Consider the following 22567-nt stretch of genomic DNA (forward strand, 5'->3'; position numbering starts at 1 on the left):
AGTGCCTTCCGTCTGGAAACTGTCCCGCCCACGAGCGCTCTTCCTCGGTGTCCTTTGCTGGCGCGTCCCCCTCATCAGCTTCCTCCTGAGAAGCCGGCTCTGGTGAAGATCTCTCTCTCACTGCTCTGGGGCCTGTTTCTCTCCCCAGGAGCCTTGGTTTTCCTCCTCACACTGGGAGCCGCTGCCTTGTACCATGCCCAGGGGCTTCCCTGCCTAACTAGCTGCCTCTCTGTTTCTTAGTGAGTTAATTAGCCCCACGTGAAGCTGGGTTGCCTCACTCCCTCTGGTGGAGCCGGTCAGAGGGGAGCTGAGCCCCTGAGCTGGTCAGAGGACTGGCTGCAAATGCGACACGCCATCGCTCGGTCATTAAGGGAGCGTGGTCTAGTGGGTAGGGCAGGGGACTGGAGTCAGGGCTTCTGGGTTCCAGACCAAGCTCTGAGAGGGAGCGGACAAGGAATCCAAGACACAAACTTCTTGAGTGACCGTGGGCAAGTTTCTTCCCTGCTTCTGTGCCCCAGTTTCCCCCCCCCCCCAAATCTGTGAAACAGGGATACTACCACACACCTGTCCCACTGGGGAGTGGGTTGTTATGAGGCTTAACCAATTCCCAGGGTGCTTTGAGATCCCTGGCTAGACAGCACTACAGAAAGACCTGAAGAACCCCAGCACATATCACTATAAAAACAACGTTTATGTAAAAAAAACCCCCCAATCAAACCAAACACCACAACACAGGATACGAAAGGAGACCGAGTCCAAAGGCAAATTCCCAAGAAAACGGTCTGAGAACAAAGGAACTGGCTCCAGACTGATGATAAAAAATAGCAACCTCCCAGGCTGGGGACGAGTTTGACTCAGCGGCTCTGACGTAGGCGACTGTATGCGTCATCCATGTAGCACCCAATGCACCTCCCACAAAGGGTTAACCTTACACCCTGAGATACCCCCAACCCAACCTGGGAGCAGGGCTGTAACCCCCCCCCACTTGGACAGAAATGGGGAGGCTACAAGCTACTTCCCTCCCTCCTGCGCACTAAACAAGCCAGCGGAACGGGCGGGGGCGGGGAGAGAGGACTGGGGCTTCCAGCAGGCGTTGGTGTCCCGCTGGCTCAGGCTCTGTGATTGTCAGGCCCAGATTTGGCACCGATGGGCATTTCCAACCCTGCCCCCCAGCCAGCCAATTTAGTGCAGAGGATTCAGGGCCAAGCAGCAGCAGCATCTCCGCTTGGGGAGGGAGAGAGAGACAGAAAATCACCTCCCCAACTCCAGCGTGGTAGGAGACAAAAGCAGCACCTGTTGCTTTGTCCGTGCACCATGGCAGAGTAAGAAAAAGGGGAGTCCGGGGAAGAGCAGGGGGGTGTCCCCCTGTATCTGCCACCCCTCTGCCCCCAACCTGGTAACAGTTCCCTTTAGTATCTCCATTCGCACCAGTTTGGTCTCCCGCGCGCCCGGTGCCCTCAGTCCAGAACACTGCTGAGATCCCACCGCACTTCCCCTGCATACGCCGACGCGTGCAGACGGCGGTGTGTGAAAACGGCCACGGGGGACTGCGCGTACAACGCGTGGCTGACGGCACATGCAGCGTCCTGCCTACATGTGCTCGGCTGTTGTGTGGCTGAGTCTGCGTGTGGAGGCCCGTTTGCTTGGCGTGTGCTGTGGATTTCCACGGGACTGCAGGGCTCACGCGGCCGTGGGCACCGGCGCCTCCCCGCCGAGAGCTCTGCAGGGCTGGGCGGGGGCGCGCGAGGGCTCGGGGCGAGCGCTCATTTGGCTGTCTTAGTGATGATGCGGGCAGAGAAGTCAAAGAGGTTCTTATTGATCTTCCGGAGCGTGCTGACCTCATCCTCCAGCTCAGTCACTTGAATCTTCAGCTGCTCCTGGTCTCCCATCAGGTTCTGCAGGGAGAGGGTGGCAGAGGGGGCTTGGAGAAGGGGTCTCGACTCCCCAGGCCCGAGGGAGGAGGAACTAGCGGGACAAAGTAACCAGGGTCTCCCCAAGACGACAGTAACCCCCCAAACCTCTTATTATCTACCCCCTCATCCCAGGTTCCCTGCCCTGAAGTCTCTCAGCTTGAGACACCCCCTAACCCTGTGCTGGGAAGGTTCCCAGGTTTTGGGGAGCGCGTTTAACAGACCTTCCTGGAAGCCTTAGGGAGCACCCTGCTTCCAGGGGGACCCTGTGTGCCTGGAAGGAGATGCCCCCCATTTCATACCACCCTCCACTGCCAACCCTCGCCGAGCCCTGCTGGGGCCCCCCTGGTGTGCGTGGGACTCACCTTTTCCCTCGTCGAGCACATCTGCGAGTACAACCGTTCAGCCTTTTCCAAGTAGCTCTCCCCAGCCCCCTGCAAAGAAACACACTGGAGGGGTCAGTGAGGCCATGACCCCATTGTCTTACAGTCCCCAAAACCCACTGCGGGACCCTGCAGTGCCCAGAGAATGTCCCAGCACTGCTGGCCCCTGGCCGAGCTCATCTGGGACCTCGTGCACACGGGCTGCAGCCACGCGTCTCATTTCCGAAAGGAGACGCGGGCGATACAGACGAGATCTCTCCTCCCCGCTCCGCCGTTGGCTGAACAATGCCCACTCCCTTCTCCCCACCCACCGCCCCTGCCCTGGCGCGTTCCCCTCGGTACATCCCTGAGATGAGAAGCAGGATGGTGCTGCAGACTCCCTTTTAGAGGAGTGGGGGGGGGGGGCCCATGCTAGCCCAATCTCCCTGCCATGCACCATCATCCACAGCCAGCGGGCGGGAAGCCCCAAGCGGCAGCACCAGCCGTGCAGGGAGCCCCGGGGCCACGCAGACGTCCCCAGGGAGGAGGCAACAGGGACTTTTCCTCCTTGTCCTCAGTGTCCCCTTCGCTCCTTCCCAGGTGCGGAGTCCTCTATTTCCTGGTCCCCCAGGGCCTGTGGCTCCCAACGCCTTCCAGATTGTGCTCTGGAGCCCGGCTACACTGCTGCTCGCAGGTCAGGGAGAAGCCAGAGGTCGGGTTTTACACACCGCTTTCCTGTCTAGCCCGAGAACTGCCCTTCCCCCCGCAGAACGACCGGGGAGGTGGTTAAAGGTCAGAGAGCTGAGCTGGAGTTTGCGACAGCAAACCCCAGTGACGCAGTGGAGCTGGGAGACATCGGTGGCGTGGGGAAGGGGTATGCAATTGCCTACTGGTTAGAGCAAGGGATTTCCCAGCTCTGCCACTGACTTGCTGCGTGACCTTGGGCTAGTCACGAGCAGCCTGGTTTGCAAAGGTGCTCAGCTGACTTCCCTGGGCGCCAGGCCCCCCCCAGTCTGTGAAAGGCAGGCTGCATGCCTCAGGTCACCGGTCTCCACGCGCGCACAGGCCAGTGGAGGGCGATTACAACCGGGCAGGAGTTGCCTTTGCTGAGCAGAGCCGCAGGGGACACCGCACTGCCAGCGCCTAGCCCTGACCCCTGCTCCGCTGCGTGCGTGCGGGGCTACAGCAGGGACAGATAAGAGCTGCTGGCGAGACGGATGTCTCCAGCCCAGCAGGGCTCCCCGCTGCCCAAACGAACAAACACGGGGGCTGGGGTAGGCGGCTGGGGAGAGAGGAAAGAGCAGAGGCGGGGCAGGGGAACGAAGGGAGCACATAATGAGCCCCACGGTTACTAATATACATCCCTAAAGCGCTGCGTGCGGCCCCCAGGCGGCCGCCAATCCCCGTCGCTGAAGCACGACCAGTGTGAACCTCCCCGTGCGACAGCAGAAGGCAGGAAGGAAAGATTACTGCCCCAGCGGGCACCGCGAGAGGTCGTAGGGAGGCGGCATTAATTTAGCTGCATGGGGGCGCGGCCAGGGCGGAAGAGAGCGCTCAGACACTTGTGGAAAGCACCCAGGGGAATGCAGGGCCTGCTGGGTCGTCTGGATGTTTCACCTAATCAATTCCTTGCCGGGACGGGGGCCTCGGACCACCTCGGTCTCGCCTACTCCCTGTCCATGTACGTTACCGTTTAGGGCTCCTGGGCACGCACATGCTTTAGTGTAAAAGAAGTCCCCGGACTCAGCGTAGGGGTGTTTGGGTGAAACTGACCAGTCTGTGCTACGCAGGAGCTCGGACTAGAGGAGCAGATGGTCCCTTGTGGCCTTAAACTCTGTGCAGAACCGCACTGGCCCCCAGGGCCTCGGTTTGCAGCACAGCACCATGCTGGGGCATAGGGCTGGCAGTGACCAATGGTAAGAGCGCCCCCTGCAGCACAGCACCTCCTAGCACTCTGCTGGGGCAGAGGGGCAGCGCTGGTTTCAAAAGGGAGAGTACCTCCGTCTGGGTCACCCACACAGCTCCCAGCAGCACGGCGCCCCTCAGTGCTAGGCTGAGGCACTGAGGTCAGCGCAGACTCCAAGGGACACGACCCCCACCCTGCTCCCAGCAGCCCCGTGCCCCCTAACGTGCTGGGGCACTGGGGCCAGTGCTGACAGAGGGAAGCCAACCCGTCACCGCCCCTTCCTGCAGCACTTGGTGTCACTCATACAGTTACCGACCTGGCCCGACTCTGCTTTGGGATGACCAGATGTCCCAATTTTACAGAACAGTCCCAATATTTGGGGCTTTATCTTATACAGGCGCCTATTACCCCCCACCCCAGCCCAATTTTTCGCCCTCCCTAGCTGCTCCCCCTCCCCTGCATGATGAGCTTTGGGGATCGGACGAGATCGCCGTGGTGGCAGATTCCACACAGCACTGCGGCTCCAGCCGGCGACTGTAACAATCTCGACCGCCCTTGGTGACGGCCGGGGGGGAAGAGGACCTACACTGGCACTGCAGAGGTCGGGCACCTTTTCCTCTCCTCTTCCGTCCTGAAAACCTGCTATTGCCCGGTGCAATCACAGCGTGTGCGGCTAAGCCCCGACGCCCCACGGTTTCACAGAACCTGAACCGTTATAGCAGAAGGATAAAGCATTGCAGAAGCAGGCGACACAAACAATCCTCCACCCAGGCTGGACAGAGGCCCCGTGCAGGACAGCACGGCCCTGGATCCCTTTCCCATTCGCACCATCTAACGCCCTCAACACCCCTCTCACCCCTTAGTTCAGAGGCGGAGGGCACAGTGCTAATTAAGCCTTTTCTGCGGGTGGAAGAGCAAGAGAAACTGTTCTTTAATTCCCCTCCACGGGAGGAGCTCCAGCTTCTCAGCCACAATCAGTTAATTAGAAACCCCTCCAAAGCCAGCAATTCGTTAGGACACCTGGGGACAGTAAAGAACCTTCAGCCAAGGTCTGCATAGGAGGAGGGGCGGGCAGAGCAGCTGGGCTCCTTCATTCTGCATGAGAAAGGGGGCATCTCGCAGGGCAGGCTGATGGGAGCTCGGGGGCTTGTTACTGGGACAGGCAGCCAGTGCAGGGTCCTCAGCAGAGACGTCCCCACACCTCTGGGGATAGAACCCAAGAGTCCTGTCCCCCTGCCACTGCTCTAACCACTAGTAACTCAATCCCCTCCCAGAGCCAGGAATACAAGCCTGGAGTCCTGACTCCCAGTCCCCCTTGCTCTAACCTCTAGATCAGCCCGATTTACGGAATGGCCAGTCCCAGGGGTGCTGCCCGTGACGCTGGGGTTTCAGGCCGTTCCCATCCACTACACAGGAGTTGGGTATTCTGTAAACTAGGTGTCCGTCAGGTCTCTCCGCCCACCTCCTCTGCTATGCCAGAACAAGCTACCACCTAGCAGCATCAGATCAGCAGGGACCAGCCACCTGCTTCTGCTCTGGCTGGATCAATATCCATCACCCCCCCCAGGCCCAGCTCAGACGCCGGCGACGTTTGCTCCTACCTGCTGGTGGAGGCCGAGGCGCAGCGTCACCCCCTCGGCTCCTTGATCCTCGCTGCTCTCGGTCCCGTGCAGGTGTTTGCTGAATTTGGGCAGAGGCACGCCGGGCTTGCTGTCTGGGTTAAACATGTTGGCTGGGGCCAGCGCGATGAAGGCGTTTGTCACTGGGCCTGGGGATGAAGGACAAGGAAGAGCCGGTCACGTTTACACAGTTCAGACGCTCAGGGGTCGCCTGGGCAGACCAGGAAACGAAAGGAAGGGCCGTGCGGCAGCCAGGACTCCTGGGTTCCCTTCCTGGCTCTGGCAGGGAGCGTAGCTTCGTGCTTAGAGCAGCCAGGGGGACTGAGAGTCGGGACTCCTGGGTTCCAAGCCGTAAAAACAACCCCCAACAACAAGCTGATCAAGCCTGGGGAACGACCTTAGTGACTCAAAGGCGTCAAACGCAGGATTCAGGGGGGCCTGCTCATGCAGAGTCCGAGGTCAGGTTGCTTTGGGAAATTAGATAGTGTGGGGGGTGCTGGACGGCCCCGCAGGGGGTCAGAGCGGGCCCAGCCTGTTCACAAAGCCCAGGGAAGCACTCCAGGCGCTGAGGGCTTTGGCTCATTGAAAGGAGGCTGGAAGTGCTTGGGGACTCTCCTGCTTTGGGGAGAGAGCTGATGGTGCGACAGGGATGGGGGGGGAGGCGCCTTGTGGCCCCCAAAACTGAAGAAGAAAGCAGGGAGCGGCCTCTGTCTGGAACTGGAGCTTGCGCCAGGGAGAGGCGCCCAGGCCTCAAGCTGGAGGTTATGGGGTTACAGAAGCTGCAATGCTGACACTTGAGGGGAGAGGAGACCCAGCTGGGGGAGGGGATGGTTGGAGCTGGGAAGGGGTGCGTGCAGCAGGGCAGGCTGACAACCCTGCCCCCCTCCACCCCCCCACGCAGGACCCCTGAACATCCACGGCAGCTTCACACATGAACTAGACGAGCTTCCCAAATCCCCCAGGACGTGGAGCACAGTCCCATCCCACCCCCCAAGCAGACCCCTGATTTGCTTCCCTCAGCTGCTGCAGACAGCTGAGCCCCGTCAGCCTCTTCCCTGGGAGATTGGGGTCCCCCCCCCGGAAGTGACCAGCGCCCACCCTGCCCTAATCCACGTGGTGCTGCAGGAGCCAAGGCTCAGGGCGCACTCTCCTTCCACCCACCCCAAGCCTTCCTGCAAGCCGTGCTGGATCTAGGGTCCCCTTCCTGGTGCCCCCCCCCCAGAGTGTGTCTTTTGGGGGCCCTGGTGGTCGCTATTTAAAAACCAAGCAAGCTGCCAGGAGTCAGGGCCTCACTACGCCCCTGGAAAAGCTTGGATCTGAGACGTTAAAGAAGTAAAGCACGGGCTAGTGTCAGTACTTTGCTGTGATGTACTATGTAGACAAAGGACAAAGCCTGGACCCACTTTGGCCTTTCTGCCAGTAACCTGGGGACCCTGAAGATCATGGGGGGGGAGGGGTAAATGTCCTCTTCCCCATCCCCCCCCGGTAGTACCAGACCTTGCAGGTGCAAGATCCCTTTGCAGACGGGGAGCGACTTCCCCTGGAAAGAGCACCCCATCCCCTCTCCGCACGGTGTACAGCTGGGAAAAGGCTGCCTGGGTGCAGCAGAGCGCAGCGGGCCGGCTGTCCTCTGCAGAGCGAGCCATCCATCACCAGCCTGCGCCTCGCAGGCACGATCGGTCACCCACTCATTTGGCAGAGTTAATGAACGCTTTAATTACTGCTTTTACCCACACAGACAACTGGTTTCCATCAGGCGTCCTGCCCCAACATCCCCCGCCAACACACACCCACACCCCCGCATCCATCACCCAGGCAAACACACACACGCATCCATCACCCAGGCAAACACACTTCCAAATTCTGCCTCCCCAGCCCAGAAGGCTCCCATATGCTCTGGAGTAGCAGGTGCGAGCAGCTGCAGCCTCCAAACTCCGCTCATCTAGAGGGGTGGGGAGAGGGGGGTCGTGTGCGGGGCCAGAACAGCACAGCGGTGGCTAATTAAAAACAAGCTTGGTGCACCCCCCCCCCCCCCCCCCGTCACTGCTCCATGCAGCTCGATAGCACGGGGGGGAAGGGGGGAATTCAGGGGGTAGACGGCTAAGAGGAGGAGAGAGACGTTCCCAGCTGAGTATGGCAGGCCAAAGGAATGAACGAAGGCGGCTGTGGATGGAGAGAAATGCAGAGGAGAAGGCTCTTGCGCTGACCAAGTGGCAGATGAGGAAGAGACAGAGGGAACAAGGAGGGGAGCAGATCGAGACATGGCCCAGGAAGGTTCTTGCCAGTTTTGAAGTGGGCCCTGAACTGAACGCTACTGTGGGTCTCTCTCCAAGGGAGAAGGGCTGAACATTTGTCGGGGGTGGGTGGGTGGGGGGGGGTTGCTCCCCAGCACCATCCCCAAACCCAGGCTGATCAGAAATCGCCATGGACTCGGGTCCCGCTCACAGGGGCACATGGCCAGGGCTGGCCCTAGGTACCCCACGCGGAGGAGACAGCGGGTAACCGGGGGAAAGAGCGTACCCAGCAGCGCTGTGGTCTAGACACAGCAGGACAGTTAAAGGCCTTGCCTCTCCGGCTCAGAAGTAGGCCTCTCCCTGCCAAGGGCTGCTCTCCGAAGCCACCCACTGCCACCATGAGACTTTGTTTAAAATGTTGCTCCCCCGGCCCCAAGCCGACAAACTTTGAAAGCATCCATTAGATTAGCCCCAGGGTCCCCAACAGGTCAGGCATCTTCACAGGAAGGCAATTAGCAAGGAGCGCAGAGAGACCACAAGTCCCCAGAGCCGTCATAAATTATCCCGAAGCTCCGGCGCTGCGCCCAGTCCCTGTTCCCTGCCAGACTGCTGCAGAGCCTGGTAGCCACATGGAAGGAGCAGGAGACTCCTTCCCAGAAGCGTTTCGTGATGGACGTATCAGCTATCGGCCAGCGAGCAGCTTCCTGCCAACGTGGCCACAGGGACTCGGTCGAGTAACCATAAAGGAGATGACTTACCAGAACACTCCCTCTGCCGTGCAAACACCCGGAGGCCCTAACCCAGGTCAGAGTCTCCAGAGTCTCCGCTCCGTGCTTTAGTCCCACGGCCGCCCCCCCTCCTCAAATCTGAAAGTGCTTCACCAAGATGGAGCAGCACCATTCGCTCCATTTTACAGATGGGAAAACTGAGGCACTAGCTGGGGGAAGTGACTTCTGCAAGGGGAGTCAGTGGCCGCACTGGGAACAGAACCCAGGAGTCTGCCACCCTCCCCGCTCCCTGCTTTCTCCATTGGCAACTCCTCTGCTCTTGCCCTGGGCGGAGCCCAAATTCCACCTCCCGGGCCTGTCAGGACGAAGGTCGCTCAGGGACGTTTCTCCAGATTTGACGCTGCTCCCCCCGCTCTCCCACCAGCGCGTGTGTTTAGCGAATGCTAAGGCAGGGGGCTCAGGGACAGGGGAGCCCTGCTGGGTAGCCCTGCCTGGAGTCGCAGCTCATCACTCAACAGCACCTAGCACCAACTCCTCAGAGTCCATCCGTCCACCCGCGCTGACAGGCTCCCCTCCCAACCTGCCACGGACGAGCAAACCTTGCGGGAAAGGCCCCTTTGCCTGCCCCCCTCTGCCCCTCAACATATTGGCGTAACATCCTTGGTCATCTCTAGCTGGCAGCCGCAGCCTCACGCTGCCCTCTGACTCCTCGGATCTATTTCCGGCCTCCTCTGGGGTTTGTCTCTTGTACTTCACTCTCCATCCCGGCCTGGGGGCAGCTCTCTCCTGCCCTTTGCACGGAGAGCATCATTCTCCCGACTGCTCTAGCCCGTAGGTCTCCAGCTACTGGCCCCAGCCACGTCAGCCAGGCCTGTGCTTGTCTCTACCCCTCACGGGCGGGCTGCAGGACCACAGGGTCAGAGCACCGGTTTATGGGATGGATCTGGCTCCTGGCACGAGGGATGGCAGTGATCAGGGAGGGGGAGGGAGAGACCATTGGAAAGTCCCACAGCTCCGGGAAGCGTAGCGGTGAATCCCGACCTTTCCGCGGCACGTCAAGCTCGCTCGGGCCCTCTCCTGGGCAGATAGACGAGGAGAGCGCCCAAGTGGGGGCGGCAGCGCTTCCTGCATTAAATGCTCATCAGCTGGGTCTCCCCTTTATCCAGGCTCAAGCCTCTTCGACTGGGTGGGTGCGTGGGAACACTGGAGGTCAGGCTAGGAATAGCAGGGGCCAGCCTGGTTCCTGCCGGCCTCACCCCATCATTCCCAGTGCCCTCGGGGGCGGGAGCTGCAACAGGGGCGAGCAGGCTACAGGTGTTATCTCCGAGCCCCTCTCGGTAGGCCCAGCTGCCCCGGGCATGGGAGACTCTGCTTAAAAGGAGCCGCAGCAGCCGCCCCTTCAAGACATGGGACCGTATCAGGCTGCAGTTCCACAGCGTCCGAGGCACGGGACAATTCACCCTCTCGCACACAGTCCACCCGCCCCACTCTAGCTGGGACCGGGGGAACAATCCGACTTCTCGTCCTGCATGGGATCCGGACGAAGCAGGAAATCAAAGCCCCGCTGTCATTCCTCCACGGTACTTCAACGGCCCGCATGGTTTCAACGACTGGCCTAGGCGGGCATCGCCTGCCGCTCCCCGCCAAAAGGGGGCTGTATTATCAAGCAGGGCTACAGATGATGGGGGGCCGGCTAGCTAGGAGGGGAATCCTTGTGGGGGTGGGGGGGGGGGATCACCATTCACACCTACCAGCCACCCCTAGCCCCACAACAGTAGGCTGAGGTCTCAGCTCAGACTGTCCCACACAGGGAAAACTGGCGCAAGCCGTTTGCTCCTGGCTCGCTTTGCTACGCTCTGCAGGGTCGCATGGCGGGGAGGGAGGGGTGCGCAGGGTCCCGGTCACCTTTGTGATTCACCGTCCGCAGGCACTGCTTGCTCTGGATGTCCCATAGCCGGACTGTTTCATCGTGCGAGCCGGAGAGCAGTAGGCTGCTGTCCGTGGAGACGGACAGACAGGTCACCTGGTTCCTGTGGACAGAGGGACAGCGGTGAGAGACCAGGAGGGCTTGAGTGGCTGCGCTGCTCCGTGCTTGTGGCTGTGGCCGGTGGGTTACGGAGACACAGTGGGGACGCGGGGACTGGCCTGGAGGTTAGGAGAGAGGAGCAGGGTTGAAGTGGACACAGGACACCCCACTGGCTGGCCACCTCCACTCCCCGTAGGCGGGCTGCCTTGCCGTCCAACGGCGGCACAGTAGGGGTCCAAGCCCCTCCTTCCCGGGGTTGGAAGCACGTCAAGGCGCCTCCTAGTTCCGCGCTCTGGCTAATGCAAGGAGCGGCCCGGACGGACCAGCATCCTGCTTTCCCCCCCGGGGTCACCGCAGGGCACGCAGGGGCGGGGGGGTTCCTTGGGACTCCAAGGCCTTGCTGGGACACAGGCATGGAAAGAAAGGGGAGGTCACTAATCAGCTACCGACTCAGGAGGGGAGCAGCACTGACGGGCACCCCTCCGCCGTACACCCCAATGCATGCCCATCATTCACTGCAGACCCTGGGGTTGCTGAGGCTCCGCCCTCATTCCCTGACATGCCCCGCCCAGTCCCTCCGGGCTCCATCTCCTCTTCTCCTCCAGCTGCTCCCGGCCTCTTCTCCCCCATCAGAGGGGTTCAGTGGTGGTGCCAGTCCCAACAGGCCAGGTACCCTGGACCTGCCTGGCTCTTCAGATCGCAACTAGGCAGGGACTTGGTTTAACAACAAAAATCATGGAGCTGGCACCATAGGCGGCGACTCCGTGGGTGCTTCGGGGCTGGAGCACCCATGGGGAAAAATTAGTGGGTGCTCTGCACCCACTGGCAGCCAAGCTCCCCACCCCCCTCCTCCTCCCCTGAGTGCGCCACGTCCCCGCTCCCCCGCCTACCTCCCAGCGCTTCCCACCTGGCTGCCGCCAAACAGCTGTTTGGCAGCATTAGCACGCTCCAGGAGGGAGGGGGAGGAGCAGGAACGTGGTGCGCTCAGGGGAGGAGGTGGGGAAGAGGCAGGGTCGGAGTGGGGATTTGGGGAAGGAGTTGGAATATTGGCAGGGAGGGGACGGAGTTGGGGTGGGGACTTTGGGGAAGGGGTTTGAATGGGGGCAGGGAAGGAGCGGAGCCTCAGGGAAGGGGCGGAGTGGGGGCAGGGCCAGGGGCAGAGAGGGGGTCAAATACCCACAGGAAAGAGGGGAAGTCGGCACCTATGGCTGGCACGATACGTGCCGTACCTCTCTGCTTGTGGGAACAGAACCCACATGGCCCAACTCCTCCCCGAGCCCACTCTAACCACTGAACAACACTCCCCTCCCCCGCCCAGGAGTCCGGCATGCCTGTTCCCCTCTGCTGTCTAAACACTAGGCCACACGCCTCCCAGAGCTGGGAATAAAATCCAGGAGGACCTCGCTCCAGGTCCTCTGTGGTAGCCACTGAATCGTACTCCCTTGCGGAACTGGGCACAGAACCCGGGTGCCCTGACTCTTAGTCCTCTCTCTCTGCACCACTAGACTCTCCTGCTCCCACGAGCAGTGGGGGCAAATGGCTGCAGTACAACTGCCCTCCCCTGGGTTATTTCTCATCTGGAATTCAGCTCGGTGCGCGGAGCTTGCTGCTGCCGCCTCCGGCTCCCAAGAGGCCATTGAGGGAAGAGGCGGCGGCGGCGTAACATCACGGCGGTGTAACATCACTGGCGTGACCTGGTGCTAGGGAGGAGCTGGTGTTGGGAGCGGGGTGCTATTAGAGACAGAGCAGCTGTAAGAGCCACGCCTCACCTGTGCCCCTTGAAGATCTTCCCGTTCTCCCGCTCCGAGTGGAAGGCTCGGTCTCTCTGAACAGGCTGCGAGAGCCAAGGAAGGAGAGAGAATTAAGAAGAGAATCAACCTGGCCCCTTTCCCTCTGCGGAACTGCAAGCGCCTCCCTGGAGCTCTGCTCAAGGGGAGAGCAGGACAGGGACAGAGCTGGATGCGAAACCCCTCCCAGGTCTGACCCCAAGCTCATTTCAGGCCTTGGGTTGTGGCAATCCCACGTCAGGACGGCGACCACCACAACACGGCGCAGCATCGCCCGGGGTTACGGCCCGGGACCAGTGCAGACAGGCAGCCTGAGCTCCATAATCCATTGTCCCTTGAATCAGAATTCGCCCCCTCACAGAAGCGGAGACGAAGGGAACGTGCTCTCTTCTGCAGCGGTGTGTGTGTGTGTGTGTGTCCGTGTCCGTCCGTCCGCTGGACGGACACACGCACTGGGGGACACACCCGGCAGGACACCCGCCGCCCAGATGGCCCCTTCCAGATCACTCACCCAGGCACAGAGGTCGACCTGAAAGATGGAGCCGTCCATGCCACCACAGAACATGTGATACTCGGATAGGTCAAGGGTCACCGCCATGATGCCCACATCGAAGAGGACAGAGAGCAGGAGCTCTCCAGAGGAGATTTCCCAGAGCTGGGGGGGAGGAGGGGGAGACAGAAGGGTTAATTAATTGTTTAGGAATAGCATTATTAGAACATGTCGTCCTTCCTTAGCACCTTCCAGCAGGGGGTCTCGCAGCACTTCACCAGCATTCACTAACCTGCCTGGGAAGGAGGAGCAGCATCGCCCCAGACTACAGATGGGGAAACGGAGGCACAGACCCACCAGCCCAAGGTCAAAGCAGAGAGTCCTGACCAGCCCTATTCTCCTCACTAGACGACACTGCCTCCAGGATACAGATGGGAACCAATGCTGCTCAACACAGAATGGTTACCCAGCCTCCTGCACTCCCCCTCCCTTCATCCACTTCCAATTAAGCCGCCTGATCGGTCCAGGCTCCCTCCTTTTATCTATGCTCTAGAGCAGTCTCCCCTTCCTGGATGCTTTTCTTTCTCCCCGGAGATCACTGTCCAAGAGGGGGAGCATTGCTTAGTGGTCAGAACACAAGGCTGGGTGTCCCAGCTGCATCATGGCCTCACTGCATGGCTGGACAAGCCCCTTAATCTCTGTCTCCCCGCCTGTAAAACGGGGATCATATCATCATATCCCATGGCAGTTTCCCCTCCTAGGGACCCAACCGAATATTTTAATGTCCTATGCTGGAACTGGCCAGGCTCAGAGGGCCTGGCCCCGTACTGCAGCCTGCATGGCTCGGTGCTCCTGCCGGATGGAGGGATTGCCAGCTGGGTACGACTCAGAGGGCTCTAACCAGGCACCTCCCCGGAGAGCAGGGAAGCTGCCAAGCACACGGTGACATGGGTTTGAGGTGACAGAACAGCCGCTAATGTTCAGAGGAGAAACCCCATTAGGACTGGCAGGTCTGAGTCACTGGAGAGAGCGCCAAGGACCTGAACGGACTGCAAACGAGAGAGGCTAGAGCTTAACCCTTTGGGAGCCGCACATGCCCTCCAGGGCACCCAGCAGCGTGGAAACCACAGGCCGGGTCTCCGGAGCTGCCAGATCCAGGCCTTACCTTCACCGTCTGGTCGAGGGAGGCGGTGGCCGCTCGTGCCAGGGGGCCTCCGAAGCCGCAGCACAGGTCTGTTATGGGCAGGCTGTGTCGAGACCACACGTGGCGGGGCTCCGGGATCTGGGAGTGCTCCACCTGCAGGGTGCTGCCATGGGAAGAACAGAGTGTGTGTGTGGGATTTAAATGCAGCAGGGACAGCGCAGCTGCCACGCAAGGGAGCAAGGGCTGCGGTGGGGATACAAGCTCCAGGGAGCAGCAATGCAGCCAGGGGGAGCATGAAGGTTCGGCTGCCGACACCTGGGACGCCAAGCTGGAGAGGGGCCTGGGACGATGGTTCACTTTGCGCTGGGGAGAAGGAGTAGCGCCCCCTCCAGCTGATTAAGCCAATGACAGTTTCCAAGGGGAGCCAGGCCAGTTCCCCCTCGGCTGGAGGCCCTACGGGGATGCTCGTGGGAGCCGGGGAAGGGAATGAGTCTCCGCAAGAGCGACCTCAGCATCATGGAGATGCTATCCAACCCCAGCAAGGAGACCAGAGCTGGCGACTGTCCCTGGCTCTGAAACGTCTCAGCCGCAGCCTCCTCCAGCTTGCGCCACTTCGTGGAGCCATCAACGGGCAGGAACCCCCACCCCTGAGACGACGGCAGGGCTGGCATCCTGCTGGTGCAGTCTGGCATAGCTCCTTCCCCCCTCCCCCCCCCCCGGACGTACTCAGGTGTCCAGGACATTCTAGGCTCGTCTGCCTCCCAAAAGCAGCCGCAGCAGGATCCAGGCTGTTTGCCACGTGGCCCAGGATGGGGTCGGGTTAGGACGCTCAGGGATGGCAGCCTGGTCTTGTTTCCTAGATCGCGGCGCAGCAGAAGCCATCCTGCGACCAGCGACTGCTACTCCCCCCATCCAATCCCACCCCTCCCCTCCTCGGTGTCTGCACCAAGGTAAAGGCGATTCAGGCACAGGTGCTGCGTGCCCAGCGGCCGCGCAGGGTCAGACTGGTGCCTACGGTTACAAGTTAGTTACCGACATCCCCACCCAGGGAGACTCACAGCTGCCAAGCACTAGCTCAGACCCCATGCCACACCCCTTCGCCTCTGTGACGGGCAGGTGGGACCCAGCCCACAGTAGGAGGGGACGGGCCGGTCAGCAGCAAAGCAGGCGTCCCTGAGACAGAGCAGGGAGAGGTCTCCGATACGCTCTGGTGGACTTCACCCCCTTTCCAGCCAGGGTAGGATCGCTCCCTGCTGTACATGAAGCATTTTGTCCATTAGCCATAAGAATCCTTTGCCCTTCTCTAGTGCCTTCATCAGAGGATCTCAAAGCACTTTACGAACATTGACTTAACATCAGCCCTCCCTTGGGCAGCCCTGGCGTGTGGCTCCATTCAGCAGATGGGGACAAGCATGACACCAGACAGGTGAAGGGACTTACCCAAGGTTCCCGGCAGGTCAGTGGCAGCTGAGAACAGACATCTACAACCCTGTCACCCCAGCCCCCCTGCTGTAACCGCTAGACCACACTCCTCTCCCGGAGCTTGGAACAGAACCCAGGAGCCCCCACTCCGAGCTGGAAAGCGAGCTGAGGAATCCTGGCCCCCACTCTCCTGCTGTAGCTAACTAGACCATGCTTCCCTTGGAGAATTGGGACTATAACCAGGAGTCCTGTGTCCATATACCCCGATCTAGCCACTAGACAATGCTCCCCTCAGAACTAGGAATAGAACCCAGGCATCCTGTCTCCCAGTCCTCCCTCCCCCTCATTACACGTGACACCAACACACACACACACACACGTAGTTCCCGCATGTGTCTGGTTACACGGAGTGTGCTCCTTGGGAAGGGGCCTTTAACACAAGCAGTTTCCTCGTGTGCAGGAAATACACCTGGCCAGGAAGGTGTATCCAACCTGTTTAGCTGCGTGGGCGTTTTCCTGCCTGCTTCTCCTTGGTTTCTATACGTTGGCTTTAAAGGACAGAACATCCCTGGTGGAACAATCGAGTGCAACCCCTCACCGGGGAGAGAGTGAACAGCACCTGGCCCCACTCCTACTTCGCAGCCAGACAACAGCCGGAGGCTCCCCACAGCCACGGCTCCTGCACTGGGCTAGACAGCGCCCTCGGGTGGTAGAAGCCCAAATTTCCACTGCTCCCCGGCACCCGTGGATGGAGCCCCAGCCCCCACTGCAATGTGACACTACCTGTAAAGGTTCCACACCAGGACCAGGCAGTCCTTGCCCCCCGAGAGAAAGTGACTGCTGTCGTCGGTAAAGCAGAGGCACGTGAGGTCTTGGTAGTGTCGGTTCAGGATGGCGAGGAGGTTCCCGCTGGAGACCTGGAAAGCAAAAGAAAATGAACACGGGAAAGCCCCTAGACTTCCCAGCCCTCGTTCCTTACTGGCCTTGGAGCAGCGTGTAAAACCCCCCATCAAGATCCCACTGAAAGCAGCAAAGAGGACATCCCTGTTCCAGGGAGCACACAGGCAGGATGCAACAGGTAGACAAGAGAGCTAAACAGCGTGTGCGTGCGCGCGGCTGACCTTGCTTCGTTCATCTGCGGACTTGAACAGGATGAGCTGGTACTTCACTTCAGGAGGCTGCCCTCCCGCACTCCCCAAACTAACCTGTCATTTCAAAAGAGTCGCTCGCCCCCAGGGTCGCGAAGAGACCCTTCGAAACGCGCCTGAGCGTAACTGACGCAGCGACGTCTGCTGGTGTCTGCAGACAGCTTGAAACAAGTTTAGAGAGGTGAGAACTGTCCCCCGTTAAACTCAGCGGGATTAGTCTCTGGAACCTAATGTCAGTGAATATATCAGCATGGATGCCTCTTTTGCTGCAGATCAAATGACAAAGAAATAGAAACTAACATATGATTCTCCCAAGCTCCGCCACCACTAGCTTTTCTCCCTGGTTTATTGCCAATGAAGTTGGAGATTTGGGGCCCTAGGATGTTCCCACCAAGAACGGCCACGCCTCTAAAAACACACAAGTTCATTTCCCTGAGATCATAGAATATCAGAGTTGGAAGGGACCTCAGGAGGTCATCTAGTCCAACCCCCTGCTCAAAGCAGGACCAATCCCCAGACAGATTTTTGCCCCAGATCCCTAAGTGGCCCCCTCAAGGATTGAACTCACAACCCTGGGTTTAGCAGGCCAATGCTCAAACCACTGAGCTATCCCTCCCCCCCTCCCCTAAATACCAGTGCAGCTGAAAGAGGTTTTCTGATCAAGATTATTAGACCCTTCTATTGCACATAAGATAGTAGGTGATGGGGGCAAGGGTGCATCTCAGAGTTACCATTACTGTCCCTCTGGGTTAGGTTCCCCAAAGAATAAGTTGCACCCCGACCCTGGTTCCCTGTCCTGTGGGGTCGCAGGGGATGTCGGGAAGGAATTCTCCCTGCTCAGATTCTCTCTGAACTCATCTGGGCACAGCTAATTACACGTAAGGCTGGAGGAGCTGCGAGCCCACACAGGGATGCCGGACAAACACATTTCCGGGGACATAAAGAGGACAGCTGCTGGGCTGAAATATTCGCTTCACTCCCTCGCTCTCATGAAGTCCAGGTGAAAGACTACCAAGGGCAGAGCCCTGGCTGGGACTCGGCGGAAACAGGACTTCAAAGAAACTGGGCCTCGGTAGTTTTGTTCAGCTTCAGGGCTGAATTATTCAGCTTTCGCTGGTTGGCACGAGGTGAGGAACAGGTCCCGCTCTGGGTGACAGAGGGCTCAAGTCGAGAGGGCTGGGAAGGATCCATCTATCTAGGTCCTTACCTGCCTCACAATCTTTAATGTGCTGAGAGTGCAGCAGGGCAGTGCTGCTGTTACCCCATTTTACAGATGGGAAACCGAGGCACAGGAAAGAGAAGTGACTTGCCCAAGGTCACGCAGGAAGCCTGTGGTGGAACTGAAGTTGGATCTCCCAAGACCTAGACTAGAGCCCTAACCCCTGGGCTCGCCTCTCTCTCTGGGACGGCGTAGGCAGCAGGTGTGAAACGCTATACTGCCTGGGACCGGAGGGGCCATGCCCTGCTCAGCCCTTCAAGGCAGGTGAACCGAGCACCACGCAGCCCATTGTGTTCTGGTCTCTCTGACGCATCCTTACAAACCAAAATCCGTTTGTTTCGCCTGAACATTAGAGAGCCCACTTTTCATGGCAGTTTGCTCCCGGCATCCTTGGCGGAAGTTTCTCTCCCCTACGCTGCTGCCTGCTGTGCTGGACTTGGCTCCGAGAGGTGGCCGCATTTCAGCCAAGCTGGGTGCACATCAGCGTCAAGTTCTTTGGGATGCTCTGGGAGAAAAGGTTGCTAAAGGTGTTCCCTGAGGGCCTGGCTGGGAGGGAGCCACACAGAAGAGACAGATCCAGTTTCCAACTTGCTTTCAGATTTGTGCATAAAAAGAAACCAAGCCATGATGAACTGGAGACTAGACGGACTCGCTGTTAAGGCACGAGACTCCTGGGTTCCATTCCCAGCTCTGGTTCTGTGCGGCCTCAGAAAAATCCCTTCCCCGTGCCTCGGTTTCTCCATCTACCCAACGGGACAAAACACTTTCCTATCTATCGAGGGTGGGGAGTGGTTTGTGAGGTGGAGTGAGTCGGTGCAAAGTGTTTTGAGAGCACTGGTTGGAAAGGGCAGTATTTAGTAGATACGGCCCGGTAGAGAGCAGCTCACAGCATCTGTCACGGAGCTCCTGTGCGCCCAGCATTCCCGACTCAGCACTTGGAGTGAATTATTATTTTTACTGTACCACGAGCACATTTTAAAAGCAAAATCTGATCAATAAATATACAGCTGCTCAAATAACGAGGCTCAGAAACATCCCCTGGGATTGAGAACTTTACAAGCTAGACACTTCGCGGTTTAGCTCTGGGGCTGGGACCAAGTCATGTCTTTCTTATTTCCCCTAGGAAGCGTTTAGCACATTTTTGGGCCCTGCATAACTACTAAAAACGCTGCGATCATCAACACTTAAGGACCAAAAGAACTTTTAATTCAAAGATCTCAAAGCTCCTAAGAGGCAAGCAAGCAGCATGATCCTCCTTTTGCCAATGGGGAAACTGAGGCACAAAGAGAGCGGCTATGCCAAGGTCATCCAGCAAGTCAGTGGGCAGAGCAGGGAATAAAACCCAGGGAGTCCTGACTCCTGGCCCAGCTTATCCTGTCAACAGATTGTCAGGATGATCAAAACGATTGTAGATTTCCCTTTAAGCTGTGTCCCTACACACCACCTCCTACCAGCCGCTTTGGGTAGCCTCAGCTCTGAGCCCAAGGATGGAACGGGCCACAGGAAATTAAGCTCCTCTCTGACCTGGGGATGATCAGAACCAGCCAGCACCTGTCACCAGCCCTAACCTCCCATACAAATATTAAGTGGGGAAAAAGAGTGCTCACCAGAGAGGAGACCCAGCACCCTCTCATTGGGCCTCCTGGCAGGGCCCCTTTCTCCCCTTACATAGAAGAACAGGCTGCTGGAGCAGCCCGGGGAGGGAGGGGGGAGAAGCATCTGCTCACACAGCTGGCTCCGACCCCCCAAAGTGTACCTGACAGCTTCACACACCCATGCGCAATGAAGCAAATGCCCTGCTAGAAAGGCAGCCCCTGCCCCCTTGTGGCACTTTCTTGTAACTGCACAAAGGTGGTTTCCACACAAGCAAAGAATTCCTAAATTATTTGTAACTGGCCTAGAAAGTCCTCAGCCAGTCAGAGAGCACAGATAATGTGTAATTACCGATGCCAAATGGGATGGGGCTTTTCAGTAACTGGACCGTACGCAAATCTCTGCGCTCGGATCGGCTGCTGTCCCTGGAACTCAGTGTCATACGACAAACACGTGCTTCCGTTTCTCCCCCTCAAGGATTGCTGTGTCCTTGTGCCTCCTTGGGGCTTAATTCTTTTTTTTTTTTTTTAAACCCAGTTAAGTCTCAAAAATATTTAGTGAAACTTTCAAGCTGGCTCCCAACTTACCAGACAGTTGTGCCCATAACACATGGCACTCCTGGTTTTTTCACATGCCAGGGAAAAGCCATGAATGGATCAGAAGGCCTAGAACAAAGGCCTAGGGCCCGTTTGAAGAATCGGACCCGTGGCACCATATATTTCAATTCACCATTATCTGAGCTAATGCACACCTTGGCCTTTGGAGGCAGAGCATGGACTCCTGGCATGTACTGAAGGCCCTATCACTGATTCATGGTATTACCTTGAGCAAGCCCCCAACTCAATGTCTTAGCTCACAAATGGGCGTAATATCCCCCCACCCCGATCCCAGGAGCACTGTGGAGTTTCATTAATAAAGCGTTTTGGATGAAAGGCATTCAAGAGTTCAGGTTGTGTTCATTTTGCCTACAACAGGAAGCACCCTGAAGCGATCATCTACATAACCAAAGTACCAACCAGAAGTCCTCTCTTTATTAAGTGCCAACGTGCTCAGTGTTGTACTCGACCGACAGTTCTTGCCCCTATGGGAAATGAAAGATGGAAACTGCACAGTCAAGCTCATTATAGCAAATATATTTTATTTTTCCAATAGCCTATTGAATGAACTTGCTTCACTGTAACGGTGGCAGCTTTTTATTGGGGGTTCTTTACCGATATGTGGTCTCATTTCTAACTCAACAGCCTATCCAGCTGCTTCCAAGCAGCCCTCAGACTTCTTACCTCCCACAGATAGATGCTCTCAGCAATGCCTGCCAGGATGTAGAGACCATTAGGGGAAGCTGTCAGGCAGGTCACCAGCCCAGGGCAGATGATCTTCTGCTGGAGTTGGTCCTAGGAGTACAAAGAATGCAAAGGGGTATTAGCATTCAGTGAGTGGGCAGAGATTCACTGGGGGTGGGATAGGATCTGGGAAGAGGAATTAGGACCCAGATTTAATTCCAGTCCAGGCTGTTGGTCTATTCTGATCAAGGAGATGAAACAATGAAGAAAACATTAATTCACAGTTGCTTTGTAAATATGTAAAATACGTAGCTAGTAGAAAAGAGATAGCAAGAAAGCAAGCGATGGCCAACTAGGTGTGGTGTGGCCAACTCATGATCCCTGTAGAGACTGGGTCCCAAAAATTAATGCACCAGTCATAAAAGGGGTAGTCCAATGTAAAATAAAAGGTGGATCTGGCAGTCTGCTTTCAAATGTGTACATAAGCTAATTAATACTTGTATATTTTAGATGTGTGGTATACCCTGCACCCACCCCAAGTGTAAGTCCAATCAGCTCCGGGTAATTTAATTATATGTCAACAAAAAACAGTATGTCAAGTTCAAAGTCAAGCTGAGTTCTTTAAAAAAAAGAAATAAATGAAGTCTTGGATAAGGTCATAGAGGCTACCCCAACATACGCCGTAACAGGGAAGCCATTGCTGAGAATATCTGATTTCCAATGTTTAATGCGCTTCCTTAACACATGGTTGGTTTAATGCGCTTCCTTAACACATGGTTGGTTTCTCTGCCTGTACCACTGGAGTTTGCAGATGAAACAGAGAAAGGATAAGGGTGAGAAAGGAGCCGAGGAGGAAGATGATGGAGCAGCACAATGGAGCAGAGGAGGAAGATGAAGGACAGACAAAGGCTCTCTCCACACTGTGGTTAAAACTGTACTAGCAACAAGACTGCTAGGGACTTTGCTGGTTTGGTTTCAACTACCAAAGGGGTGAGAGATTCAGCTAAAAGGAAAGTTGGACAGATCTCGGTTTCCCTTCTCTCCTACCCCACGAGGTTTCAGCCGCTGGAGGTGGAAGGGGTGTTGAAAGGAAAGGGATTTGAATACAATTCTGCTCCATTGATGGGGAATCCTGGAGGCTCAGCAGAAAGCAGCCCAGAGGGTAAGGAGATCATAGAAAAATTAAAGAAATAAAATAATGGGTCTAACGCTGCCTCCTGGTGGATGCTCTTCTCTAGCTCTGTGGAGAAAGAGAGCTGATGGGAGCGGAATAAACCCTGGGATCGGGGTGAGGAAGGGGCTGTGCATGAAGATATCTGGGCTGGTTGATTTTTTGCTCTACAGCTCAGCGAATGGGAGTGACAAAGGACAGGAGATTCCAGGTTTGGGGCAGAGGGTTAGGTCTGTGACAGGCAGCGATCTCATCCTGAAGGCTGATGAACATCAACGCAACCTGCAGCCAGCTGGGGCTTTTCTGTGCGGCTGGTGGAGTGGGGGGCAGCTAGGTTGGAGCAAGTGGAGTCCCCATTTTTGGCTGGAGTTAGGGTGACCAGATGTCCTGATTTTAAAGGGACAGTCCCGGTATTTGTGCGTTGTCTTATATAAGTGCCTATTGCCCCCCCAACCCTGTCCCGATTTTTCACATTTACTATCTGGTCACCCTAGCTGGAGTGCAAGAGGCAGAGTGTGGAAGTTAGGG

The 22567-nt window shown here is 57.6% G+C and overlaps 1 protein-coding gene across 1 annotated transcript in view; it reads right to left on the reverse strand.

The window, feature by feature from the left end:
- Positions 1-986: 986 nt before the first annotated feature.
- Positions 987-22567, reverse strand: part of WDR18 (WD repeat domain 18) — a 26915-nt gene continuing 5334 nt past the window's right edge. Inside the window, exons 2-10 of the mRNA XM_026654976.2 lie at positions 20869-20979; positions 16412-16545; positions 14228-14369; positions 13084-13227; positions 12555-12619; positions 10665-10789; positions 5780-5946; positions 2276-2344; positions 987-1895 (exon numbers count right to left, since the gene is read on the reverse strand). Coding sequence (XP_026510761.1) covers positions 1764-1895; positions 2276-2344; positions 5780-5946; positions 10665-10789; positions 12555-12619; positions 13084-13227; positions 14228-14369; positions 16412-16545; positions 20869-20979 — 1089 coding nt within the window. The 3' untranslated portion in view covers positions 987-1763. The remainder of the gene's footprint in view (positions 1896-2275; positions 2345-5779; positions 5947-10664; positions 10790-12554; positions 12620-13083; positions 13228-14227; positions 14370-16411; positions 16546-20868; positions 20980-22567) is intronic.

This window comes from Terrapene carolina, unplaced genomic scaffold (assembly GCF_002925995.2).
Source record: "Terrapene carolina triunguis isolate 2854851 unplaced genomic scaffold, T_m_triunguis-2.0 Scaffold194, whole genome shotgun sequence".
NCBI classification, from domain to species: Eukaryota; Metazoa; Chordata; order Testudines; family Emydidae; genus Terrapene; species Terrapene triunguis.